The 26,177-nt window shown below is 47.1% G+C and overlaps 1 protein-coding gene across 4 annotated transcripts; it reads left to right on the forward strand.

Moving 5' to 3' along the window:
* The first annotated feature begins 1,483 nt into the window (after window positions 1-1,483).
* LOC129715730 (histone H3-like centromeric protein A) lies at window positions 1,484-25,347 on the forward strand. Of its 4 annotated transcripts, none has more exons than XM_055665584.1 (5): window positions 1,484-1,813; window positions 5,232-5,434; window positions 7,921-8,039; window positions 15,867-15,944; window positions 17,265-18,528. In XM_055665584.1, exons 2-5 carry the CDS (start codon window positions 5,248-5,250, stop codon window positions 17,370-17,372), a joined length of 492 nt encoding a protein of 163 aa, XP_055521559.1. In that variant the 5' UTR covers window positions 1,484-1,813; window positions 5,232-5,247; the 3' UTR covers window positions 17,373-18,528. The 4 variants fall into 4 exon arrangements, with proteins under 4 accessions (XP_055521559.1, XP_055521560.1, XP_055521561.1 ...); XM_055665586.1 differs by lacking the exon at window positions 17,265-18,528 and adding an exon at window positions 25,036-25,347 and having other exon boundaries at window positions 1,487-1,813; XM_055665583.1 differs by lacking the exon at window positions 17,265-18,528 and adding an exon at window positions 20,253-21,353 and having other exon boundaries at window positions 1,489-1,813.
* Window positions 25,348-26,177: the final 830 nt, after the last annotated feature.

Below are 26,177 nucleotides of genomic sequence, written 5' to 3' on the forward strand. Positions count from 1 at the left end.
GCGGGTCAGGCAGCATCTGTGGAGAACATGGATAGGTGACGTTTCACAGAGTGCTGGAGTAACTCAGCGGGTCAGGCAGCATCTGTGGAGAACATGGATAGGTGACGTTTCACAGAGTGCTGGAGTAACTCAGTGGGTCAGGCAGCATCTGTGGAGGACATGGATAGGTGACGTTTCACAGAGTGCTGGAGTAAATCAGCGGGTCAGGCAGCATCTGTGGAGAACATGGATAGGTGACGTTTCACAGAGTGCTGGAGTAACTCAGCGGGTCAGGCAGCATCTGTGGAGGACATGGATAGGTGACGTTTCACAGAGTGCTGGAGTAACTCAGCGGGTCAGGCAGCATCTGTGGAGGACATGGATAGGTGACGTTTCACAGAGTGCTGGAGTAACTCAGCGGGTCAGGCAGCATCTGTGGAGGACATGGATAGGTGACGTTTCACAGAGTGCTGGAGTAACTCAGCGGGTCAGGCAGCATCTGTGGAGAACATGGATAGGTGACGTTTCACAGAGTGCTGGAGTAACTCAGCGGGTCAGGCAGCATCTGTGGAGAACATGGATAGGTGACGTTTCACAGAGCGCTGGAGTAACTCAGCGGGTCAGGCAGCATCTGTGGAGAACATGGATAGGTGACGTTTCACAAAGTGCTGGAGTAACTCAGCGGGTCAGGCAGCATCTGTGGAGGACAGTTTGTAGCAAGGTCGCAACATTAAATATCGCCTGTTTGTTTACTTCACAGTTGGCTGAAGATACAATAGACAATAGGTGCAGGAGTAGAGGCCATTCAGCCCTTCGAGCCAGCACCGCCATTCAATGTGATCATGGCTGATCATCCACAATCAGTACCCCGTTCCTGCCATCTCCCCAAATCCCCTGACCACGCTATCTTTAAGAGCCCTATCTAGCTCTCTCTTGAAAGTATCCAGAGAACTGGCCTCCACTGCCCTTTGAGGGAGAGAATTCCACAGACTCACCACTCTCTGTGAGAGAAAGTGTTTCCTCGTCTCCGTTCTAAATGGTTTACTCCTTATTCTTAAACTGTGGCCCCAGGTTCTGTACTCACCCAACATCGGGAACATGTTTCCTGCCTCTAGCGTGTCCAAGCCCTTAACAATCTTATATTTCAATGCGATACCCTCTCATCCTTCTTAACTCCAGAGTATACAAGCCCAGCTGCTCCATTCTCTCAGCATATGTCAGTCCCGCCATCCCGGGAATAAACCTTGTAAACTTACGCTGCACTCCCTCAATAGCAAGAATGCCCATCCTCAAATTAGGGGACCAAAACTGCACACAATACTCCAGGTGTGGTCTCACTAGGAGGGCCCTGTACAACTGCAGAAGGACCTCTTTGCTCCTATACTCGATGACTCTTGTTATAAAGGACAACATGCCATGTTTGACGGGGGTGAGTGGGGGGGGGATGTTTGGGGCTGTGGATGTTTACAGAAGGTTAATGGGGTTGAACATGGCATTGATTCAGAGGCAGTGGGGCATTGCCCCTCTGAAGGAAATGAATAGGCAATGTTACATGTTGTGACTCTTCTTCAGATTTTCCTCCACAGATGCTGCCTGACCCGCACACTGGCACGTTGGAAGAGTTGGTGTGCGGTGCCACTTGGATGCTATCCGTCAGGGTAGACTCTCTGTCAGAGGTGTTGGCTTTCAGGGCACCAATTTAAATGAAGAATAAAATGTGTTTTGTTCTCAGGAGACTTTTGAGGCAACAGTTTGAAGAGGAGAAACACCTTCCTGGTGATCTTAGCCAGCACTTATCCTCAAGAAAACATCACTTTAAAAGTTCCATTATCTGGTAATTATTCCACTTTTTTTTAGAGGAATCTTGTTACTTTAAAATGCGGATGCCGTGCCTGTGTTAGACAATAGGTGCAGGAGTAGAGGCCATTCGGCCCCTTGAGCCAGCACCGCCATTCAATGTGATCATGGCTGATTATCCCCAATCAGTACCCCGTTCCTGCCTTCTCCCCATATCCCCGGACGGGTCAGCAGGCCACCCATTAGATACGGTGATGTTGTGTAACCATCAATACTTTCCCATATGCGTTATTAGCGTTTCAGCTGCTGTATTGTTTAGTATCGTATATCCACGTATTTTATGGTAAATCCATGCTCTACTACAAGGAAATATGTAGTTTGGTTATTTCCTACTAACCAATTGAAGTGCTTGTTAGCAGTTGCTCCACCTAATATGCAACTTATATTACCAAGAGCTTGCCTACGTAGTTCAGTCTGAGTAGCTGCCAGTTACTGTAATGTCCTGCAGACCAACGCTGTATGTGGATTTTAATCGATAACTGTTCAGCCATCCACTCCCTCCTCCCTTGCTCTAACGAGCAACTTGACCCTGAGGTCGTTAATAACAAGCACTACAATGGTGATTTCCTAATTACCAAATCTACAGCTATCTTTAAGCTATCTCTCTTGAAAGCAAAGATCCTATAGCGAGCAAGATAGATGACTCGACGAAAAACACATAGTATGGTCATGGGCAGATTCATGGGTAATTTCCGGCCCCATTTCCGTAACCGGCTTCTGTCTCTGCACCAAAGATCCCATTGGATACTAGTGTGGAGACGGAAGCCGGTTACGGAAACATCCTCGACAAAATAAATTTTATTTGGTAAAAATCTTCTCATTTTCAGAATGTTAATTTATTAACACAAACTGTTCCCCCGCAGCGTTGATTACACTGCGAGTCCGGTCGGGTCGGGTTACAGAAATGGATGAAAAAAAGGCCCACGTTCCATTCCGTTGCGTACTACACGTCATCCCATTGCATTTAGCAGGAGTGGTCCAGAGTATCCAGAGAATTGGCCTCCACCGCCCTCTGAGGCAGAGAATTCCACAGACTCACAACTCTCTGCGTGAAAAAGCTTTTCCTCATCTCCAAATGGCTTGCCCCTTTTTTCTGAAACTGGCCCCTGGTTCTGGACTCCCCCAACATCAGGAACATGTTTCCTGCCTCTAGTGTGTCCAAACCCTTAATAATCTTATATGTTTCAATAAGATCTCCTCTCATCCTTCTAAATTCCAGATTATACAAGCCCAGCTGCTCCATTCTATCAACATATGACAGTCCCAACATCTCTGGATATCCATCCAGGATAATGAGGCAAAGATCAAATAAATCATTGCAGAGGGTGGTGAAAATTGCCCAACGCATCACCGGTTCCACGCTCCCCTCCATTGAGTCTGTCCAAAGCAAGCGCTGTCTGCGGAGGGCGCTCAGCATCGCCAAGGACTGCTCTCACCCCAACCATGGACTGTTTACCCTCCTACCATCTGGGAGGCGCTACAGGTCTCTCCGTTGCCGAACCAGCAGGTCGAGGAACAGCTTCTTTCCGGCGGCTGTCACTCTACTCAACAACGTACCTCGGTGACTGCCAATCACCACCCCCCCCCGGACACTTATTTTTATTTTTTAATTCAAATCGTTTGCTATGTCGCTCTTCAAGGGAGATGCTAAATGCATTTCGTTGTCTCTGTACTGTACACTGACAATGACAAATTAAATTGAATCTGAATCTGAATCTGAATCTGAAATCATGATTTCATGTTAGCTTCAGGGGCATTTGGGTAACTTACAGACATTTATGTCTGTAGTATATTTTTGTGTCCAGCTTCTATTGGAAGTGTGGTTTTGGATAGTGTTCAAAGCTCTATATGTTTTAAAGAAGTTATGAAAAAGGATAAGTAGAAACAAAATCCTGGAGTAACTCAGTGGGTCAGGCAGCGTCTCTGGAGAAAAGGCAGAGGTGACATTTTGGGTTGAAACCCTTCTTCAGGCCTCTTCAGAAGGATTCTGATCAGAAATGTCACCAATGCCATCCATCCAGAGATGCTGCCTGACTGACGCACTGACATACTCCAGCGTTTTATTACTTTCTCCAGACTTATATTCATAACTACCGTTATGTACTATGTTCTGTTGTGCTGCAGCAAGCAAGAAATGTATTGTCCTATCTGAGACGCATGACAATAAAACACTCTTGACTCTTGACTCTTGACATAGTTATCTTTAAAAATCTTTCCATTGAAACACCAATAACGTGATCGAGTCTAATTTCCTGGTTAAAAAGTTCCATTGTGGCTGCTCGTCAGGTTAGACTATCCTGGCCTCTCTCCACTGGCTCCCTGTGCGGTTCCGTATAAACTTCAAGATCCTCCTCTATGTCTACAAAGCCCTCAATGGGCTTTCCCCCACCTACATAAAAAGTCTTCTCACCCACCACTCCACCTCCAGGCCCCTCAGATCGGCCGCCTTGGGGCTGCTGAATATCCCGCGGTCTAGGCATAAGCTCAGGGGCGACCACGCCTTTGCGGTTGCAGCCCCTAGACTGTGGAACAGCATCCCCCTTCCCATCAGAACTGCCCCCTCCATCGACTCGTTTAAGTCAAGACTAAAGCCTTATCTATACTCCCAAGCCTTTCCTGACGTCCTCTGAGTGAGGGCTACATGTATATATGTATGTAGTTTGTTTTGTTGTGCTATTCTTATAACAAATGTAAAGCATTTTGGCCAACCAGAGTTGTTTTTTAAATGTGCTATAGAAATAAATGTGACTTGACTTGACATACTGTTTCAGAAAACCCTCCTATATTCCAAGCAAACTTTTTCCCATCTAAGACATTTGCACTAAGTGCTAGTCAATATTGGGAGGTTTAAAACTGCCCACTGTGCCAAACAATCTTGTTGCTTCTGCATCTTTCCGTGATCTGACCATGTGTCTGTTCCTCTATTTCCCCCACTGATATTGCGAGTCCAAAGGTTCTTTATTAGTCACATATAACAATTAGTGTAGTGAAATACGGATTGCCATTGCAGCACACTACAAAAAAAGAATCCAAACATAACAATAATAAAGAAATTTAAACATAAAAAACATCCCCCCACAATGGTTCCCACTGTGAGGGAAGGCACAAAGTCCAGCCCCCATCCCCATGTCCACCCACAGTCGGGCCTATTGAGGCCTCCGCAGTCGCCTTTACGGAGGCCCGATGTTCCAGGCCCATGATGGTGCTTCCGGAGACCACGACTTCCGAATCCAACAGGCCGCGCTGGAGTCCTATAGTACAATCCAATTAGTGATTGCGACCTTGAGATTTTTGAGCTCTACCTATATTGGCTAATTGGACGGACCCTCCAATATCTCTTCTGTGGCAAGATATTAATTTGAATGTACACTGATGTGATTCATCAACTGTTGAAGACGCAGGTGTCGAACAATGACTGGAAGGCCTCGCGGGTCAGCCAGGCGCAGAGGCCCAGCACCCCAACGCAGATCACCACTGAGGGCATCACCAGTACAGTCACCACAAAGGAGGCGAGGATCACCAGCTGGGAGGTCGCCGAGGCAGAGGCACAGGGGACATGGTACTCCCCATCATAGACGGGAAGGTAGCCCCCCCCAAAGTAAGATCACTTCAGTCTTATTTGCTTTTATCTCCCTGTGCTAGCTTGCTCTTATTTAACATTTCTTTCTCGGTTAAGGGCCTGTCCCACTTGAACGCCATTTGCACGTCATTTACATGACGTGGTGATGTAGGCAGTGAAGCACGGTTGCCTGCGTGACGCGCAAATAACGCCCAAGTGAATATTGAGTATGGAGTATTGCGTACAGTTTTGGTCTCCTAATCTGAGGAAGGACATTCTTGCCATAGAGGGAGTACAGAGAACGTTCACCAGACTGATTCCTGGGATGGCAGGACTTTCATATGAAGAAAGACTGGGTAGACTCGGCTTGTCATCGCTAGAATTTAGAACATTGAGGGGGGATCTTATAGAAACTTACAAAATTCTTAAGGGGTTGGACAGGCTAGATGCAGGAAGATTGTTCCCGATGTTGGGGAAGTCCAGAACAAGGGGTCGCAGTTTAAGGATAAGGGGGAAGTCTTTTAGGACCGAGATGAGAAAATACAATTCACACAGAGAGTGGTTAATATGTGGAATTCTGTGCCACAGAAGGTAATCGAGGCCAGTTCATTGGCTATATTTAAGAGGGAGTTAGATGTGGCCCTTGTGGCTAATGGAACCCCCAATTCCCCCCCCCTCCCCCCCACATAAAACAGACCAAGAAATATTAAAACATACTTAAAATAATAAAAACAGAGAGAGGACAGTCAGTCTGTTGGCGATGCAGCCAAATGCTGTTGATTAATGATAACCATTTTTGTATGAATATGATCTGCCTCTATAAAGGTTAAGGAAAGTGTTCTGCACCTGGGATGTAATTCCAATAGACATGGCGTGGAAAGGTGAAGAGTCCAAACCTTACAACACACCTACCATCGATAGCATTTCATCTACATAATAAAGCAAGTGTCCTGGTCTTGTTAAAAAGAACCTCCTGGTAGGGCAGCAGAATTATATCAATCTACAGGCAGACAAAAAAATTCTGGAGGAACTCAGCGGGTGAGGCAGCGTCTATGAAGCGAAGGAATAGGCGATGTTTCGGGACGAGACCCTCCTTCAGACCCTGCCTCACCTGCTGAGTTCCTCCAGCATTTTGTCTACCTATGATTTAAACCAACATCTGCAGTTCTTTTCTACTAAATCATTATTTCAGTCTGAAGAAGGGTCTTGACCTGAAACGTCACCCATTCCTTCTCTTCAGAGATGCTGCCTGACCCGCTGAGTTCCTCCAGCATTTTTTGTCTACTTTTGATTTCTCCAGCATCTGCAGTTCCTTCTTAAACATCAATCTACAGTCACGCCTTTTAGTTAATTTCTAATTACTCTAGACTCGATGGATCTGTAATTACACTTCTAATGTGCTTACTGATGAAGGCAAGTATACCACACACATGTGTTTACTACATGTGTTGCCACTTTCAGGGAACTATATAGTGCAATCTGCCCATCTACGAGAGATTAAAACCTCTGATTACTATAGTAATGCCTGCTGCAGGTAGCACTGCAAGAGTGCAGATTGATATGCCATGTTTATATATGTTGTAGATAGATAGATAGATCCTTTATTGTACAAAATCTGGGTGTACGTACATGAATTGTTGGGGGGGGGGCATGCTTAGTATTGGCGAGCGGCTGGAGTGTGCTAGATTTCAGGGATGTGACAGGGGAACCCTGGAGATGGTTGGGATTTGTGTGCAGGGGGTTCAGATGTTCATGAGTTCATTGCAGAGCCCTGCCATGTAAGCAGGATACGACTGACGCTGGGCATGCACATAGACCAGTAAGGAAGAGAAACAGGACTGGAAGACAATGTGTTACTTTTGGTCTTTGCAGGAACGGAGAGAACTGTTAAAGTACCGTTGAAGTTCACATGTCCCGTGTCTTTAAAGACAATAGGTGCAGCAGGAGGCCATTCGGCCCTTCGAGCCAGCACCACCATTCAATGTGATCATGGCTGATCATCCCCAATCAGTCCCCCGTTCCTGCCTTTTCCCCATATCCCCTGACTCCGCTATCTTTAAGAGCCCTATCTAGCTCTCTCTTGAAAGCATCCAGAGAACCCGCCTCCACTGCCATCTGAGGCAGAGAATTCCACAGATTCACCACTCTCTGAGTGAAAAAGTGTTTCCTCATCTCCATTCTAAATTGCTTGCCCCTTATTCTTAAACTGTGGCCCCTGGTTCTGGACTCCCCCAACATGGGGAACGTGATTATAGTAGTTGATTTGATTGTCATAAAGTAAAGTGGACATCATTTAAAGAGGAGAGTCTGTTGAAATGTTGGTCTCACTCACCCCTGCGAGCGGAGATAATTCATGGATCCCACCAGGTATTACTTCCAGCCTCTTCTCCGTCCCAGCAAACATGGCACTGCACGTCACCCTCTTATCTCAGCTGGCACCCGATCCTTGGATGTGATGTTACCAGTGGTTGAAGGGGTTGTCAGTATGCAGACTTGTTCCCATCCTTGTACCCCTGTGTTTGTAGGAGCGCCAGCACCTGCCCGACCCAGGAGGTTTCGTCCAGGCACAAGGGCCTTGATGGAGATACGCAAATACCAGAAGTCGACAGACTTGCTGCTGAGGAAGCTGCCCTTCAGCATGTTGGTGAGTCCTGGAACCAGCGTGTAACCAATGCTGAAAATGCTCAGTGGTAGCTGGAAACAAAAGTGCTCTCTGCAGATTGTATGGGATAGAAACATAGGTGCAGGAGTAGGCCATTCGGCCCTTCGAGCCAGCTTCAATGTGATCATGTCTGATCATCCACAATCAGTACCCCGCTCCTGCCTTCACCCCATATCCCTTGACTCCGCTCTCTTTATCTAACGCTCTCTTGAAAGCATCCAGAGAATTGGAGTGCAGTTTTGGTCTCCAGATTTGAGGAAGGACGTTCTTGCTATTGAGGGAGTGCAGTGTAGGTTCACCAGGTTAATTCCCGGGATGGCGGGACTGCCATATGTTGATAGAATGGAGCGGATGGGCTTGTACACTCTGGAATGTAGAAGGATGAGAAGATATCTTGTTGAAATATATAAGATTATTAAGTGGTTGGACAGGCTAGAGGCAGGAAACATGTTCCCGATGTTGGGGGAGTCCAGAACCAGGGGCCACAGTTTAAGAATACGGGGTAGGCCATTTAGAACGGAGATGAGGAAAAGCTTTTTCACACAGAGAGTGGTGAGTCTGTGGAATTCTCTGCCTCAGAGGGCAGTGGAGACCGGTTCTCTGGATGCTTTCAAGAGAGAGTTAGATAGGGCTCTTAAAGATAGCGGAGTCAGGGGATCAGTGGCGATCAGTGAAACATGGTTGCAGGAGGGCTGTGATTGGAAACTAAATATTCCAGGATTTTGTTGCTTCAGGTGTGATAGAATTGGAGGGGCAAGAGGTGGAGGTGTTGCATTGCTTATCAGGGAAGATATTACAGCAGTGCTTTGGCAGGATAGATTAGAGGGCTCGTCTAGGGAGGCTATTTGGGTGGAACTGAGAAATGGGAAAGGGGTAGCAACACTTATAGGGGTGTATTATAGACCGCCAAATGTGGAGCGAGAATTGGAAGAGCAAATATGTAAGGAGATTGCAGATATTAGTAGTAAGCACAAGGTAGTGATTGTGGGAGATTTCAATTATCCACACATAGACTGGGAAACACATTCTGTAAATGGGCTGGATGGGTTGGAGTTTGTAAAATGTGTGCAGGATAGTTTTTTTGCAGCAATACATAGAGGTACCTACTAGAGAAGGGGCGGTGCTGGACCTCCTGTTAGGAAATGAGACGGGTCAGGTGGCAGAGGTATGCGTTGGGGAACAGTTCGGGTCCAGTGATCACAATACCATTAGTTTCAATATAATTATGGAGAGGGTCAGAACTGGACCTAGGGTTGAGATTTTTGATTGGAGAAAGGCTAACTTTGATGAGATGCGAGATGATTTAAAATGAGTAAATTGGGACAGTTTGTTTTATGGGAAAGATGTGGAAGAGAAATGGAAGACATTTAAAGGTGAAATTTTAAAAGTACAGAATCTTTATGTCCCTGTGTTTAAGAAGGAACTGCAGATGCTGGAAAATCGAAGGTACACAAAAAAGCTGGAGAAACTCAGCGGGTGCAGCAGCATCTATGGAGCGAAGGAAATAGGCAACGTTTCGGGCCGAAACCCTTCTTCAGTCTGAAGAAGGGTTTCGGCCCAAAACGTTGCCTATTTCCTTCGCTCCATAGATGCTGCTGCACCCGCTGAGTTTCTCCAGCTTTTTTGTGTATCTTTATGTCCCTGTTCGGTTGAAAGGAAAATTGGAAAGAGCCATGGTTTTTGAGGGAAATTGGACACTTGGTTTGGAAAAAGAGAGAGATCTACAATAATTATAGGACAGCTTGGAGTAAATGAGGTGCTTGAGGAGTATAAAGAATGTAAAAAGAATCTTAAGAAAGAAATTAGAAAAGCTAAAAGAAGATATGAGGTTGCTTTGGCGAGTAAGGTGAAAGTAAATCCAAAGGGTTTCTACAGCTATATTAATAGCAATAGGATAACGAGGGATAAAATTTGTCCATTAGAGAGTCAGAGTGGACAGCTATCTGCAGAGCCCAAAGAGATGGGGGGGGGGGGGGGGGGGGGGGGGGGGGGGGGGGGATATTGAACAATTTATTTTCTTCGGTATTCACCAAGGAGAAGGATATTGAATTATGTGAGGTAAGGGAAACAAGTAGAGTAGCTATGGATACTATGAGATTCAAAGAAGAGGATGTACTGACACTTTTGAGAAATATAAAAGAGGATAAGTCTCCAGGTCCGGACAGGATATTCCCTAGGACATTGAGGGAAGTTAGTGTAGAAATAGCAGGGGCTATGACAGAAATATTTCGAATGTCATTAGAAACGGGAATAGTGCCGGAGGATTGGCGTACTGCGCATGTTGTTCCATTTTTTAAAAGGGGGTCTAAGAGTAAACCTAGCAATTATAGACCTGTTAGTTTGACGTCAGTGGTGAGCAAATTAATGGAAAGGATACTTAGCGATAATATATATAAGCATCTGGATAAACAGGGTCTGATTAGGAACAGTCAACATGGATTTGTGCCTGGAAGGTCGTGTTTGACTAATCTTCTTGAATTTTTTGAAGAGGTTACTCGGGAAATTGATGAGGGTAAAGCAGTGGATGTTGTATATATGGACTTCAGTAAGGCCTTTGACATGGTTCCTCACGGAAGGTTGGTTAAGAAGGTTCAACTGTTGGGTATAGATGCAGGAATAGCAAGATGGATTCAACAGTGGCTGAATGGGAGAAGCCAGAGAGTAATGGTGGATGGTTGTTTGTCAGGTTGGAGGCCAGTGACTAGTGGAGTGCCACAGGGATCTGTGTTGGGTCCATTGTTGTTTGTCATGTACATCAATGATCTGGATGATGGTGTGGTAAATTGGATTAGTAAGTATGCAGATGATACTAAGATAGGTGGGGTTGTGGATAATGAAGTAGAGTTTCAAAGTCTACAGAGAGATTTATGCCAGTTGGAAGAGTGGGCTGAAAGATGGCAGATGGAGTTTAATGCTGATAAGTGTGAGGTGCTACATCTTGGCAGGATAAATCAAAATAGGACGTACATGGTAAATAGTAGGGAATTGAAGAATACAGAGGGATGTGGGAATAACTGCACAGTTCCCTGAAGGTGGAATCTCATGTAGATAGGGTGGTAAAGAAAGCTTTTGGTGTGCTGGCCTTTATAAATCAGAGCATTGAGTATAGTAGTTGGGATGTAATGTTAAAATTGTACAAGGCATTGGTGAGGCCAAATCTGGAGTATGGTGTACAATTTTGGTCGCCTAATTATAGGAAGGACGTCAACAAAATTGAGAGAGCACAGAGGAGATTTACTAGAATGTTGCCTGGGTTTCAGCAACTAAGTTACAGAGAAAGGTTGAACAAGTTAGGGCTTTATTCTTTGGAGCGCAGAAGGTTAAGGGGGGACTTGATGGAGGTCTTTAAAATGATGAGAGGGATAGACAGAGTTGACGTGGATAAGCTTTTCCCACTGAGAGTAGGGAAGATTCAAACAAGGGGACATGACTTGAGAATTAAGGGACAGAAGTTTAGGGGTAATATGAGGGGGAACTTCTTTACTCAGAGAGTGGTAGCTGTGTGAAATGAGCTTCCAGTGAAGGTGGTGGAGGCAGGTTCGTTTTTGTCATTTAAAATGAATTGGATAGTTATATGGACGGGAAAGGAATGGAGGGTTATGGTCTGAGCGCAGGTATATGGGACTAGGGGAGAATACGTGTTCGGCACGGACTAGAAGGGTCGAGATGGCCTGTTTCCGTGCTGTAATTGTTATATGGTTATATGGGGAGAAGGCAGGAATGGGGTACTGATTGGGGATGATTAGCCATGATCACATTGAATGGCAGTGCTGGCTCGATGGGCCGAATGGCCTTCTCCTGCACCTATTGTCTATTGTCAATTCAGACAGCACACAGAACAAAAATTGTACTTCATGATTGTGGAAAAAGCCGGTGCATCAGCAGTGCATTCGAGGAAAGCAATTTGACAGCAAGTCAATAGACATAGACAATAGGTGCAGGAGTAGGCCATTCGGCCCTTCGAGCCAGCACCGCCATTCACTGTGATCATGGCTGATCATCCCCAATCAGTACCCCGTTCCTGCCTTCTCCCCATATCCCCTGACTCCGCTATATTTAAGAGCCCTATCTGGCTCTCTCTTGAACGTATCCAGAGAACCGGCCTCCACCGCCCTCTGAGGCAGAGAATTCCACAGACTCACGACTCTCTGAGAAAACGTGTTTCCTCGTCTCCGTTCTAAATGGCTTACCTCTTATTCTTAAACTGTGTCCCCTGGTTCTGGACTCCTCCAACATCGGGTACATGTTTCCTGCCTCTAGCGTGTCCAAACCCTTAACAATCTTACATGTTTCAATAAGATCCCCTCTCATCCTCCTAAACTCCGGAGTGTACAAGCCCAACCGCTTAATTCTCTCAGCATATGACAGTCCCGCCATCCCGGGAATTAACCTTGTAAACCTACACAGCACTCCCTCAATAGCAAGAATGTCCTTCCTCAAATTAGGGGACCAAAACTGCACACAAGTCAAGTCAAGTTTATTTGTCACATACACATACGAGATGTGCAGTGTATGTGACAAATAAACTCGAGGTGTGGTCCACAATACTCCAGTTGTGTTCTCACTAGTGCCCTGTACAACTGCAGAAGGACCTCTTTGCTCCTATACTCGACTCATCTTGTTATAGAGGCCAAAATGCCATTCGCTTTCTTGACTGCCTGCTATACCTGCATGCTTACTTTCAGTGACTGATGAACAAGGACCCCCAGAACCCGTTGTACTTCCCCTTTTCCCAACTTGACGCCATTTAGATAGTAATCTGCCTTCCTGTTTTTTATACCAAATTGGATAACCTCACATTTATCCACATTAAACTTCATCTGCCCACTCCCCCAATCAGTCCAAGTCACCCTGCATGCTCATAGCACCCTCCTCACAGTTCACACTGCCACCCAGCTTTGTGTCATCTGCAAATTTGCAAATGTTACTTTGAATCCCTTCATCCAAATCATTGATATATATTGTAAATAGCTGCGGTCCCAGCACCGAGCCTTGCGGTACCCCACTAGTCACTGCTGGCCCCAGCACCGAGCCTTGCGGTACCCCACTAATCACTCCCTGCCATTCTGAAAGGGACCCGTTAATCCCTACTCTTTGTTTCCTGTCTGCCAACCAATTTTCTATCCATGTCAGCACTCTACCCCCAATACCATGTGCCCTAATTTTGCCCACTAATCTCCTATGTGGCACCTTATCAAATGCATTCTGAAAGTCCAGGTACACTACATCCACTGGCTCCCCCTTGTCCATTTTCCCAGTTACATTCTCCAAAAATTCCAGAAGATTAGTCAAACATGATTTCCCCTTCGTAAATCCATGCTGACTCGGACCGATCCTGCTACTGCTATCCAAATGTGCTGCTATTTCATCTTTTATAATTGACTCCAGCATCTTCCCCACCACCGATGTCAGGCTAACGTCTATAATTCCCTGTTTTCTCTCTCCCGCCTTTCTTAAAAAGTTCGATAATATGAGCTACCCTCTAATCCACAGGAACAGATCCCAAGTCTATAGAACATTGGAAAATTATCATCAATGCATCCACGATTTCTAGAGCCACTTCCTTAAGTACCCTGGGATGCAGACCATCAGGCCCTGGGGATTTATCAGCCTTCAATCCCATCAGTCTATCCAACCATTTCCTGCCTAATGTGGATTTTCTTCAGTTCCTCCGTCACTCCAGATCCTCCGGCCACTACTATATCAGGAACACAAAATTTCTGGAGAAACTCAGCGGGTGCAGCAGCATCTATGGAGCGAAGGAAATAGGCGACGTTTCGGCCCGAAACGTCGCCTATTTCCTTCGCTCCATAGATGCTGCTGCACCCGCTGAGTTTCTCCAGCAATTTTGTGTACCTTCGATCTTCCAGCATCTGCAGTTCCTTCTTGAACACTATATCAGGAAGATTGTTTGTGTCCTCCTTAGTGAAGACTGATCCAAAGTATCTGTTCAACTCATCTGCCATTTCCTTGTTCCCCATAATAAATTCACCTTTTTCGATCTTCAAGGGTCCCACTTTGGTCTTAACTAATTTTTTCCTCTTTACATACCTAAAGAAGCTTTTACTATCCTGCTTTATATTCCTGGCTAGCTTACCTTCCTACCTCAACTTTTCTCCCCGTATTGTCTTTTTAGTTATCTTCTGTTGTTCTTTAAACGTTACCCAATCCTCTTGCTTCCCGCTCATCTTTGCTACGTTCTACTTCTCTTCTTTTTTTATACTGTCCCTGATGTCCCTTGTCAGCCACGATCACCCTTTACTCCCCTTGGAATCTATCTTCCTCCTAGGAATGAAATGATCCTGCACCTTCTGTATTATTCCTAGAAATACCTGCTATTTTTGTGCCACTGTCATCCTGCTAGAGTATCTTTCCAGTCAACTTTGGCCAGCTCCTCCCTCATGGCCCCATAGTCCTCTTTATTCAACTGCAACACTGACACCTCTGATCTACCCTTCTCCCTCTCCAATTGTAGATTAAACCTGACCATGTTATGGGCAATACCTCCTAATGGCTCATTAACCTCGAGTTCCTTTATCAAATCCGGTTCATTATATAACATTAAATCCAAAACTGCCTTCTCCCTGGTAGGCTCCAATACTAGCTGCTCTAAGAATCCATCACGAAGGCACTCTACAAAGTCCCTTTCTTGGGGTCCACTACCAACCTGATTTTCCCAGTCTACCTGCATGTTGAAATCTCCCATAACAACCACAGCATTACCTTTGCTACATGCCAATTTTAACTCCTGATTCAACTTGCCCCCTATATCCACGCTACTGTTTGGGGGCCTGTAGATTAGTCCCATTAGTGTATTTTCACCCTTACAATTCCTTAGTTCTATCCATACTGACTCCACATCTCCCGTTTCAATGTCACCCCTTGCAAAGGACTGAATTTCATTCCTCACCAACAGGGCTACCCCACCCCCTCTGCCCACCTGTCTGTCTTGTCGATAGGAGGTATAACCATATAACAATTACAGCACGGAAACAGGCCATCTCGGCCCTACAAGTCCATGCCGAACAACTTTTTTCCCTTAGTCCCACCTGCCTGCACTCATACCATAACCCTCCATTCCCTTCTCATCCATATGCCTATCCAATTTATTTTTAAATGATACCGACGAACCTGCCTCCACCTCTTCCACTGGGAGCTCATTCCACACCGCTACCACTCTCTGAGTAAAGAAGTTCCCCCTCATATTACCCCTAAACTTCTGTCCCTTCATTCTGAAGTCATGTCCTCTTGTTTGAATCTTCCCTATTCTCAAAGGGAAAAGCTTGTCCACATCAACTCTGTCTATCCCTCTCATCATTTTAAAGACCTCTATCAAGTCCCCCCTTAACCTTCTGCGCTCCAGAGAATAAAGCCCTAACTTATTCAACCCTTGGTATACCCTTGGATATTCAGTTCCCAGCCCTGGCCCTCGTTCAGCCATGTCTCAGTAATTTCACAACATCATACTTGCCAGTTTCTAACTGAGCCTCAAGCTCGTCCACTTTGTGCATTCATATACAACACTCTGACCTCCGTATTCACGTCCCCCCTCACACCGCTCGCAATTGGCCCTGACCGTACTCTTTTATCCCTGTCGATGGTTGTGCAAGCGCTCGTCTGAAGTGTTCGGCGCTGAGCAATATTGGATGGGTTGATGCAACAACCTGGTGGTTGTATGAATGGAGCAGTTCCTGAGCCTGGTGGTGTAGGACTTCAGGCTTCTGTACCTCCTGCCCGACTGTATGGGAAAAATCTGGCAACTCTGCGTGAATGAATAGGCTAGCCATTTTCTGGGCTTTTACATTCCAGGTTCGTGAGGTAGCATCACGATTTACCCGTGGACTTAACTTCAGATGGCAAGCACATGCTTTGTTAGCGCTGCAGGAGGTAAGAACTGAGGTGGCACAGAATGGCTTCCCTTCCGACTCCTTACTACTGTGTTGTGTTTTTCCTTGCCTTTACATTAACTGCCCAAACGTGCCACAAGTAATCTGAGGTACTGTACTGTCTGTGGACAATCAATGTGAATGTCACCGGCCAAACAACCAGTGCCCTTCCTTCAGCCTGTGTTGGTGCGGAGATATCCATTCATGGGCAGTGCCTTCCACCATTCCCGTTTACTTTAACTGTATCCCAATCCCACTTACGGAGCTGCCACCATACTCTTGTGCAGTCACGTTTAGCCAACAGCATCATTTACTCTCTCTGTGAAAGATCACTAGCTGCTGTTATGTGGAGGGGACAAATCATTTTTCCCAGCTGTTTTTGTGACTATTGAACCATCTATTGACATATCTTTTTTTTATATATATATATATATATATATATAGACAATAGGAGTAGAGGCCATTCGGCCCTTCGAGCCAGCGCCGCCATTCAATGTGATCATGGCTGATCATCCCCAATCAGTACCCCGTTCCTGCCTTCTCCTCGTATCCCCTGACTCCGCTATTTTTAAGAGCCCTATCCAGCTCTCTCTTGAAAGTATCCAGAGAACCGGCCTCCACCGCCCTCTGAGGCAGAGAATTCCACAGATTCACCACTCTCTGTGAGAAAAAGTGTTTCCTCGTCTCCGTTCGAAATGGCTTACTCCTTATTCGTGGGATTTCAGATGGCGCAATGGGCTAAGTGTTCGGCTGGCAACCGGAAGGTAGCCGGTTCGAATCCCGCTTGGAGTGCATACTGTCGTTGTGTCCTTGGGGCAAGACACTTCACCCACCTTTGCCTGTGTGTAAATGTAATGTAATTATGTGAAGCACTTTGGGGTCAATGCAAGTTGACTAAAAATGTGCTATATAAATAAGATTATTATTATTATTAAACTGTGGCCCCTGGTTCTGGACTCCACCAACATCCGGAACATGTTTCCTGCCTCTAGTGTGTCCAAGCCCTTAACAATCTTATATGTTTCAATGAGATCCCCTCTCATCCTTCTAAACTCCAGAGTGTACAAGCCCAGCCGCTCCATTCTCTCAGCATATGACAGTCCCGCCATCCTGGGAATTAACCTGGTGAACCTACGCTGCACTCCCTCAATAGCAAGAATGTCCTTCCTCAAATTAGGGGACCAAAACTGCACACAATACTCCAGTTGTGGTCTCACTAGGGCCCTGTACAACTGCAAAAGGATATAAGAGACAGGTTATGTGGTTATCGTCACATATCCTGAACTGCATCCCTAAACATTCTTCTCCTTCCCTCTTTAAGATGCTCAAAACGGACCAAATGTTGAACGTTCATCTGGCTCGATCTCAGATGTTGTCAAATCTGTCCTTGTCCAGATTTGCTCTTTTGTTTATTATAAACCCCCAATAAATGTAATTGTTGTAGAGCTCTGGGCAAGTTACAAACCAAGACTGGCCTGTCAACTATTGATTGGGCACAGTGCTTATTTGTAATGATTTAGTACCTGTTGTATGTCGATCGCAACCTTTCTGAAGCACAAGCTTTGTTGAGATGGAGTTGAGTCAGGGGGAAGCCATTGGCCGTTTAAATCGTTAACTGGAAGCCCCCTGCCCAACCTCACATAGAAACATAGACAATAGGTGCAGGAGTAGGCCATTCAGCCCTTCGAGCCAGCACCGCCATTCAATATGATCATGGCTGATCATCCAACTCAGTATCCTGTACCTGCCTTCTCTCCATACCCCCTGATCCCTTTAGCCACAAGGGCCACATCTAACTCCCTCTTAAATATAGCCAATGAACTGGCCTCAACTACCTTCTGTGGCAGAGAGTTCCAGAGATTCACCACTCTCTGTGTGACAAAATGTTTTTCTCATCTCGGTTTTAAAAGATTTCCCCCTTATCCTTAAGCTGTGACCCCTTGTCCTGGACTTCCCCAACATCGGGAACAATCTTCCTGCATCTAGCCTGTCCAACCCCTTAAGCATTTTGTAAGTTTCTATAAGATCCCCCCTCAATCTTCTAAATTCTAGCGTGTACAAGCCGAGTCTATCCAGTCTTTCTTCATAAGACAGTCCTGACATCCCAGGAATCAGTCTGGTGAACCTTCTCTGCACTCCCTCTATGGCAATAATGTCTTTCCTCAGATTAGGGAGACCAAAACTGTACGCAATACTCCAGGTGTGGTCTCACCAAGACCCTGTACAACTGCAGTAGAACCTCCCTGCTCCTATACTCAAATCCTTTTGCTATGAATGCTAACATACCATTCGCTTTCTTCACTGCCTGCTGCACCTCACTGCATGGAGTGTTTTCTGAATCCTAAAGAAGTGTCTCTATAAAAAAAAACAGTGATCCAGCATCAAGAAGATTGTACTCAAGTGTGTCACAGCTGGTGCAGCTGCTGCCTCACAGTGCCAGGGACCTGGTTTCCATCCTGACGTTGGGTGCTGTCTGTACATCCTTTCCACATTCTCCCCGTGACTGTGGGTTTCCTCAGCGGGTCCCAGTTTGCTCCCACATCCCAAAGACACGCATGTTTGTACATTAATCGACCTTCAGCAAATTTGCAGATGCTGTTCCCGATGTTGGAGTCCAGAACCAAGGGCCACAGTTTAAGAATAAGGGGTAAGCCATCCAGAACTAGGGGGTCACAGTTTAAGGATAAGAGGGAAGTCTTTTAGGACAGAGATGAGAAAATCATTTTTTACACAGAGAGTGGTGAATCTGTGGAATTCTCTGCCACAGAAGGTAGTTGAGGCCACAGTTCATTGGCTATATTTAAGAGGGAGTTAGATGTGGCCCTTGTGGCTAAAGGAATCAGGGAGTATGGAGAGAAGGCAGGGATGGGATACTGAGTTGGATGATCAGCCATGATCATATTGAATGGCAGTGCAGGCTCGAAGGGCCGAATGGCCTACTCCTGCACCTGTTTTTCTTTGTTTCTATTTAGAACGGAGACGAGGAAACACTTTTTCACCCAGAGAGTTGTGAGTCTGTGGAATTCTCTGCGTCAGAGGGCAGTGGAGGCAGGTTCTCTGGATGCTTTCTAGAGAGAGCTAGATAGGGCTCTTAAAGATAGAGCACGTATTGTGTATTGTCTTTGTGAATTGCCCCTAGTGGATGTGAAAGTGGGAAAGTAGAATTAGAGTGAACTGGTGATTGATGGTCAGCGTGGAGTTGGTTGGCCGCAAGGCTCGTTTCCACAGTGTATTTCTATACTAAACTATTCCAAATAATGATTTAAAGTGGACAAAAACTGCTGGAGGAACTCAGCGGGTGAGGCTGCAATCTAGGGAGAAAAGGAATAGTTTTTCCCTTCTTCAGACTGAGCAGTCTGGTCTCAACCTGAAACGTCACCTATTGCTTCTCCCCCAAGATGCTGTCTCACCCGCTGAGCTCCTCCAGCATTTTTTTTGGTCTACCTTTGATTTTTCCAGCATCTGTAGTTCCTTCTTAACCAAATAATGATTTACTAGGAAAAAATTGCAGATGCTGGCTTAATTCGAAGGTAGATACAAAATGCTGGAGTAACTCACCGGAGCAGGCAGCATCTCTGGAGAGAAGGTATGGGTGACGTTTCGAGTCGAGACCCGTCTTCAGACTGATCAGCCTGAAATGTCACCCATTCCTTCTCTCCACAGATGCTGCCTGACCCGCTGAGTTACTCCAACACTCTGTGAAACGTCACCTATCCATGTTCTCCACAGATGCTGCCTGACCCTCTGAGTTACTCCAGCACTCTGTGAAACGTCACCTATCCATGTTCTCCACAGATGCTGCCTGACCCGCTGAGTTACTCCAGCACTCTGTGAAACGTCACCTATCCATGTTCTCCACAGATGCTGCCTGACCCGCTGAGTTACTCCAGCACTCTGTGAAACGTCACCTATCCATGTTCTCCACAGATGCTGCCTGACCCACTGAGTTACTCCAGCACTCTGTGAAACGTCACCTATCCATGTTCTCCACAGATGCTGCCTGACCCGCTGAGTTACTCCAGCACTCTGTCAAACGTCACCTATCCATGTTCTCCACAGATGCTGCCTGACCCGCTGAGTTACTCCAGCACTCTGTGAAACGTCACCTATCCATGTTCTCCCCAGATGCTGCCTGACCCGCTGAGTTACTCCAGCACTCTGTGTCTACCACATAATGATTTGTTTTGGGCGGTGAAACATTTTTGGATGCTTTGCGATTGTGACGGGCACGGCAATAATCTCCGTTCGCTTGCCGCATTCCTTCGTCTGTGTGGTAACGCTGGTCTTTGTTCTTGCTCCTGTTTCACAGGCAGCAGAGGCATTTCTGGTACTGCTCATGGAGGATGCCTACCTCTGCACCCTCCATGCCAAGCGGGTCACTCTGTTCCCCAAGGACATCCAGCTGGCCCGGAAGATCAGGGGAATTCACGCAGGTTTGGGTTAATGCAGCATAAGCCGAGTTTGTCGTGACCACGTTCCCCTCCCTCCATCCCTGCTTGCACCTCTGCCAAAGGAACCTACCTCGCCTCGAACTAGGAGACAAAACTATATACCAGAGACACGGGATATTGGGAGCCGTGCTCTGGCACATCGTGCACATGCCCAATCACCTCTTTAATTGTGCCACCGTGCTCGTGTCAGCAGCTGACGTCACCGAATGTGGAAGATATTCTTCAGTGTCCCACAGGCTGGCCAGGACTACCTTCTCCCAACCCTCGTCCTTGTGGATCAGACCTGTCGACTATCAACCGAGCTGATTGCTGAATGGGCACGTGTGGCAAGTACCAGCATTTGTTGCTTCATGTCATCCTTTCCAAAGCAGAGAGAAATGAACACAAATTCAACTGTTGCTTATTCCAAGATGAAACTGAGAACCTCTGTCCAATTTACATCGCAAGGTATGAGTGTTGAATCTAAACATGTACAAGGGAAAAGCATGTTTAACCTTCAAGATGTTGTAGAACTGTTGCCATTTATTATGTACTTGATTTTAATCATTATTGTTAAGGTATAAATTGTGTTATTGCTACAATTTTCTTCAAATAACATTTTCTTCAAATAAAACATTTCTTCAAATATAAGGCTAGGCCCCAGCGGTGGTTTGGGGTCTTGCCTTCATACTCGCCCCCCCCCCTCGTGCAGCCTCAGATGGTGAAGGTTGAGCCTTTACCCCCGTCCCAACAATTATTCCCCCGACACCTTGCTCTGGGGCATTCAGGCTCTGATTGTCATTCCCAACTGACTCTAATCTGCGGGGAGTTTGGAGAAATCTAAACTCCAAGCAGTGGCAGTGAAATGATCATCCTCTTGTAGCTGTTGTTTTGAAATCCCCCTCCCTCTTCTTCTCTCCCTCTCTCACCCACTACCCCCTCCCTCTCCTCCTCTCCCTGTCTCCCTCCCTCCCCCTCTCTACCCCCTCCCACTCTTCTCCCCCTCCCTCCCTCCCCCTCGCCCCCCTTCCTCTCTCTCCCTCTCCTCTCTCCCTCCCCCCTCCTCCCCTCTCTCTCCCCTCCTCTCTCCCTCTCTCCTCTCCCCCTCCCTCCCTCCTCCCTACTCTCCCCCTCCCTCCCTCCCCCCTCCCTCCCTCCTCTCCCTCTCCCCCTCTCCCCCTTCCCCCTCTCCCTCTCCCCCTCTCTCCCTCTCTCTCTCTCCTCTCTCCCTCTCTCTCTCTCTCTCTCTCCCTCTCTTCTCTCTCTCTCTCCCTCTCCTCCTCCCCCTCTCCTCCCTCCCTCCCCCTCTCCCTCCCCCCCTCTCTCACCCCTCCCGTCTCTCCCCCCCCCCCCCTCCTCCCCCCTCCCTCCCTCCCTCCCTCTCTCCCTCCCTCCCCCCCTCCCCCCCCCTCTCCCCCTCTCTCCCTCTCCCCCTCTCTCTCCCTCCCTCTCTCTCCCCTCTCTCCCTCTCTCCCTCTCTCTCCCCCCCTCCCCCTCTCCCCTCCCTCTCTCTCTCTCTCCCCCTCTCCCCCTCTCTCCCTCCCTCTCTCTCCCTCCCTCCCTCCTCCCTCCCCCCTCCCCCCCTCCCCCTCCCCTTCCCCCCCCCCTCCCTTTCTCTCCCCCCCCCCCTCTCTCCCCCCCCTCCCTCCCTCCCTCTCCCCTCCTCCCCCCCTCTCTCCCTCCCTCTGTTCCAGTTGTCAGGCACTCAGCCTAGCAGTCCTACGTAAATTATATACTGACATGAATCATAAAATGATTCAAAGCGACTAACTTTCCACTAACAGTGTGTCGACCTTGCGGCTTGATTTAAGACTGGAGGAAGGGAAGATTGGTTTGTTACCATCAGCATGTAAACTCGTTAGAAATCGCCACAAAGGTCTGATGTAACAGTTTATTAAAATGACATTGAAACCCAAATTCCCTTGAGGAACTTGTTGGCAAGATGTATAATTGATTATGGAGTTCTTGCATTATCTTATCTTTGCTTCACTAAACCCCACAATCATTGAGATTTAGTTGTGAACACTGCCAGGCTGTGACAATCACCTTGTATTCATTTAATGTCCCTTCAGCCATCCCCCCTCCATTCTAACTCAGTCCCCTGTAGAGAGGAGAAGAACTAACTCTGGGCTGTACGTCTCCCTTCTATCCCATGCCCCACTCATCCTGTCCTGGGCAAATAAATAAATAGGCAGCAACAGCTTCTCCTGAATTTTAACCAGACGTCAATCATTCAAATCATTATTGTGTGAAGAACTGCCCAGAGAATTTAAATTGTATTCCAAGCCTTGCCATTATTTTATTTCATTTCAATATTTATCCCACTGCTCATCTGCTTCTGCTTTTAAAAGCAGCCTGCCCCTTCTTCCCCGTGAGGCTGGTGAGATGAAGACACTGCGATGTCTGACTGGCATCCTTGTTGTGTAGGAACAGCGCTGCTCTCCAACACAAAGCCGTCTGGCCCATCATGTACTCTGTGAAAGAGATTAGCCTGAATATCCTGTCATCAAACTGCCGCCTTTCCAAACGTGCTTGTTGATGGTAAACCTGGTCACTTCACCCAGCAGGGAGCCCGTTCACATCTCCCCAATAACAGCACGCTGTCGAACTGCCCTCTCCCCTCCATAATAGACAGCAGGGTGACCAACTGGGTCAGAAAGCTCCAAACAGCGCTGACAACTTGTGAAGGGGATTACTTACATAAAGCCCAGGTAGCTGAGATCATGCTTGCTTCATGCCACAAACTGTCGGGATCCTCACATCAATTTACAGTGTACTTTGATGCATGTTGTAAGGATACGGGGATTGTAAATAGTTTATATATAAAAATGTTGATCATTAAGACGCAGGAACAAATGTGGTTGTATTTTCCTACGTTGCAAAATGTATTGAAATAAAGGCTTTGAGTGTTGTGTAAATTTTGTAAAAACCTGTCTTCAGATTCCTTTGTATGTGGGATGGTGGTACCTGACTCTTTGAAGATAGACGCAAAGAGCTGGAGTAACTCAGTGGGTCTGGCAGCATCTCTGGACAAAAAGGATGGGTGACATTTCAGATTGGACCCCTTCTTCAGACTGAAGGTCTGACTATTTGATTCATCCACTTCAATAGAATGGGTTGGTGCAATAGATAGATGATAGGGATGCAGGGAAACAATAGACACCAGGTGCAGGCCCCTTGAGGTGATCATAGCTGATCATCCACAATCAGTACCCCATTCCTGCCTTCTCCCCATTTTCCCTGACTCCACTATCTTTAAAAACTCTGTCCAGCTCTCTCTTTAAAGCATCCAGAGAACCGGCCTCCACCGCCTTCTGAGACAGAGAATTCCACAGACTCGCAACTCTCTGGGTGAAAAAGTGTTTCCTCGTCTCTGTTCTAAATGGCTGACCCCTTATTCTTAAACTGTGTGTGACCCCTGGTTCTGGACTCCCCCAACATTGGGAACATGTTTCCTGCCTCTAGCGTGTCCAAACCGTTAATAATCTTAGGTACACAAAATTGCTGCAGAAACTCAGCGGGTGCAGCAGCATCTATGGAGCGAAGGAAATAGGTGACGTTTCGGGCCGAAACCCTTCTTCAGACTGATGGGGGGGGGGGGGGGGGGGGAGAAGGGGGGAAAAAGGGGGGAAAAAAGGGAGGAGGAGGAGCCCGAGGGCGGGGGGATGGGAGGAGACAGCTCGAGGGTTAAGGAAGGGGCGGAGACAGCAAGGGCTAGCAAAATTGGGAGAATTCAACGTTCATTCCATCAGGACGCAAGCTACCCAGGCGGAATATGAGGTGCTGTTCCTCCAATTTCCGGTGTTGCTCACTCTGGCAATGGAGGAGACCCAGGACAGAGAGGTCGGATTGGGAATGGGAGGGGGAGTTGAAGTGCTGAGCCACCGGGAGTTCAGGTAGGTTATTGCGGAGTGAGTGGAAGTGTTCGGCGAAACGATCGCCCAACCTCCGCTTAGTCTCCCCGATGTAAATCAGCTGACATCTAGAGCAGCGGTAGATGAGGTTGGAGGAGATACAGGTGAACCTTTGTCGCACCTGGAGCGACTGCTTGGGTCCTTGAATGGAGTCGAGGGGGGAGGTGAAGGGACAGGTGTTGCATTTCTTGCGGTTGCAACGGAAAGTGCCCGGGGAGGGGGTGGTGCGGGAGGGAAGGGAAGAATTGACAAGGGAGTTGCGGAGGGAGAGGTCTTTGCGGAAGGCAGACATAGGGGGAGATGGGAAGATGTGGCGAGTGGTGGGGTCACGTTGGAGGTGGCGAAAATGGCGGAGGATTATTTGTTGTATTTGCCGGCTGGTGGGGTGAAAGGTGAGGACCAGGGGGACTCTGCCCTTGTTGCGAGTGCGGGGATGGGGAGAGAGAGCAGTGTTACGGGGTATGGATGAGATTCTGGTGCGAGCCTCATCTATGGTGGCGGAGGGGAATCCCCGTTCCCTGAAGAACGAGGACATTTCTGATGCCCTGGTATGGAATGTCTCATCCTGGGAACAGATGCGGTGTAGACGGAGGAATTGGGAGTAGGGGATGCAGTCTTTACAGGGGGCAGGGTGGGAAGATGTGTAGTCCAGATAGCCATGTGAGTCTGTTGGTTTGTAGTGTATGTCGGTCACCTTAATAATCTTATATGTTTCAAAAAGCTAACCTCTCATCCTTCTAAATTCCAGAATATACAAGCCCAGCCGCTCCATTCTATCAACATATGACAGTCCCGCCATTTTGGGAATTATCCTGGTAAACCTACGCTGCAATCCCTCAATAGCAAGAATGACCAAAACTGCACACAATGCTCCAGGTGTGGTCTCACTAGGGCCCTGTACAACTGCAGAACGACCTCTTTGCTCCTATACTCAACTCCTCTTGTTATGAAGGCCAACATGCCATTCGCTTTCTTCACTGCCTGCTGTACCTGCATGCTTACTTTCATAGACTGATGAACAAGGACCCCCAGATCCCTTTGTACTTCCCCTTTTCCCAACCTGCCTTCCTGTTTTTGCCACCAAAGTGGATAACCTCACATTTATCCACATTGTACTGCATCTCTGCCATGCCCACACCCTAGCTATTTCACCCACCCAACATATTTTCATCATACAATGTGAATTGTGCGTACACACGGTTTAACTTGCCTCATCTCTGTCGAATTAGAGACCATGATATCATGTCAGACAAAGTCTGCACACTATTTGGCAACCCCCACAACATGTCTTGCTGTTGTGGAGAGATCTGATCCCTGTACAGAGACACAACCACTTGGGAGAGAGGAGCAAACACTACAGCACTCTTCATGACATAGATACTTCACAACCAAAGACCACCAAGCAGCGATCAGTGCTGCAAAACTCGGAAAACAATCTCCTTATAGACAGCTCCCTATTTTGTTCACAAAGCTGACTGAGGCTAGCGGAGAAAGCATTGAGTCCGGACTCTGGGAAGAACACCCCACCACCCTCCTGCCCTCAGCCTGTTGAAGAGGTGTCCCGAGGGATCAGTTATATTCAGTTGACAGGGCCGACTGTTGCAAAAGGGATTTAGCTCACTCAACTCAATGACTGAACCCACAAGGGGGACAATTTTGGGTGCATTCAGGATCTCTGCTCACCCAGAGAGCAGGAGCCATGTCGTCAGTCTAGGCCACAGAGGAATGACATTTAAAGTAGAAAGAAAACTCAATCAAAAGAAAGTAAATCCAAAAACATATCTTACCTTATGTTCCTATTAGACAATAGGCAATAGGTGCAAGAACAGGCCATTTGGCCCTTTGAGCCAGCACTGCCATTCAATGTGATAATGGTAGACATAACAATAA

Source organism: Leucoraja erinacea, unplaced genomic scaffold (genome assembly GCF_028641065.1).
Source record: "Leucoraja erinacea ecotype New England unplaced genomic scaffold, Leri_hhj_1 Leri_135S, whole genome shotgun sequence".
Taxonomy (NCBI): domain Eukaryota; kingdom Metazoa; phylum Chordata; class Chondrichthyes; order Rajiformes; family Rajidae; genus Leucoraja; species Leucoraja erinaceus.

Bases quoted from the DNA above. Each gene is read 5' to 3' on its own strand.
- LOC129715730 (XM_055665583.1), top strand. From the start codon at position 5,248: ATGACTGGAAGGCCTCGCGGGTCAGCCAGGCGCAGAGGCCCAGCACCC. The intron at 5,435-7,920 runs GTAAGATCACTT...CTGTGTTTGTAG, and splicing joins GGAAGGTAGCCCCCCCCAAA to GAGCGCCAGCACCTGCCCGA. The intron at 15,945-20,252 runs GTAAGAACTGAG...CCTGTTTCACAG, and splicing joins CTTTGTTAGCGCTGCAGGAG to GCAGCAGAGGCATTTCTGGT.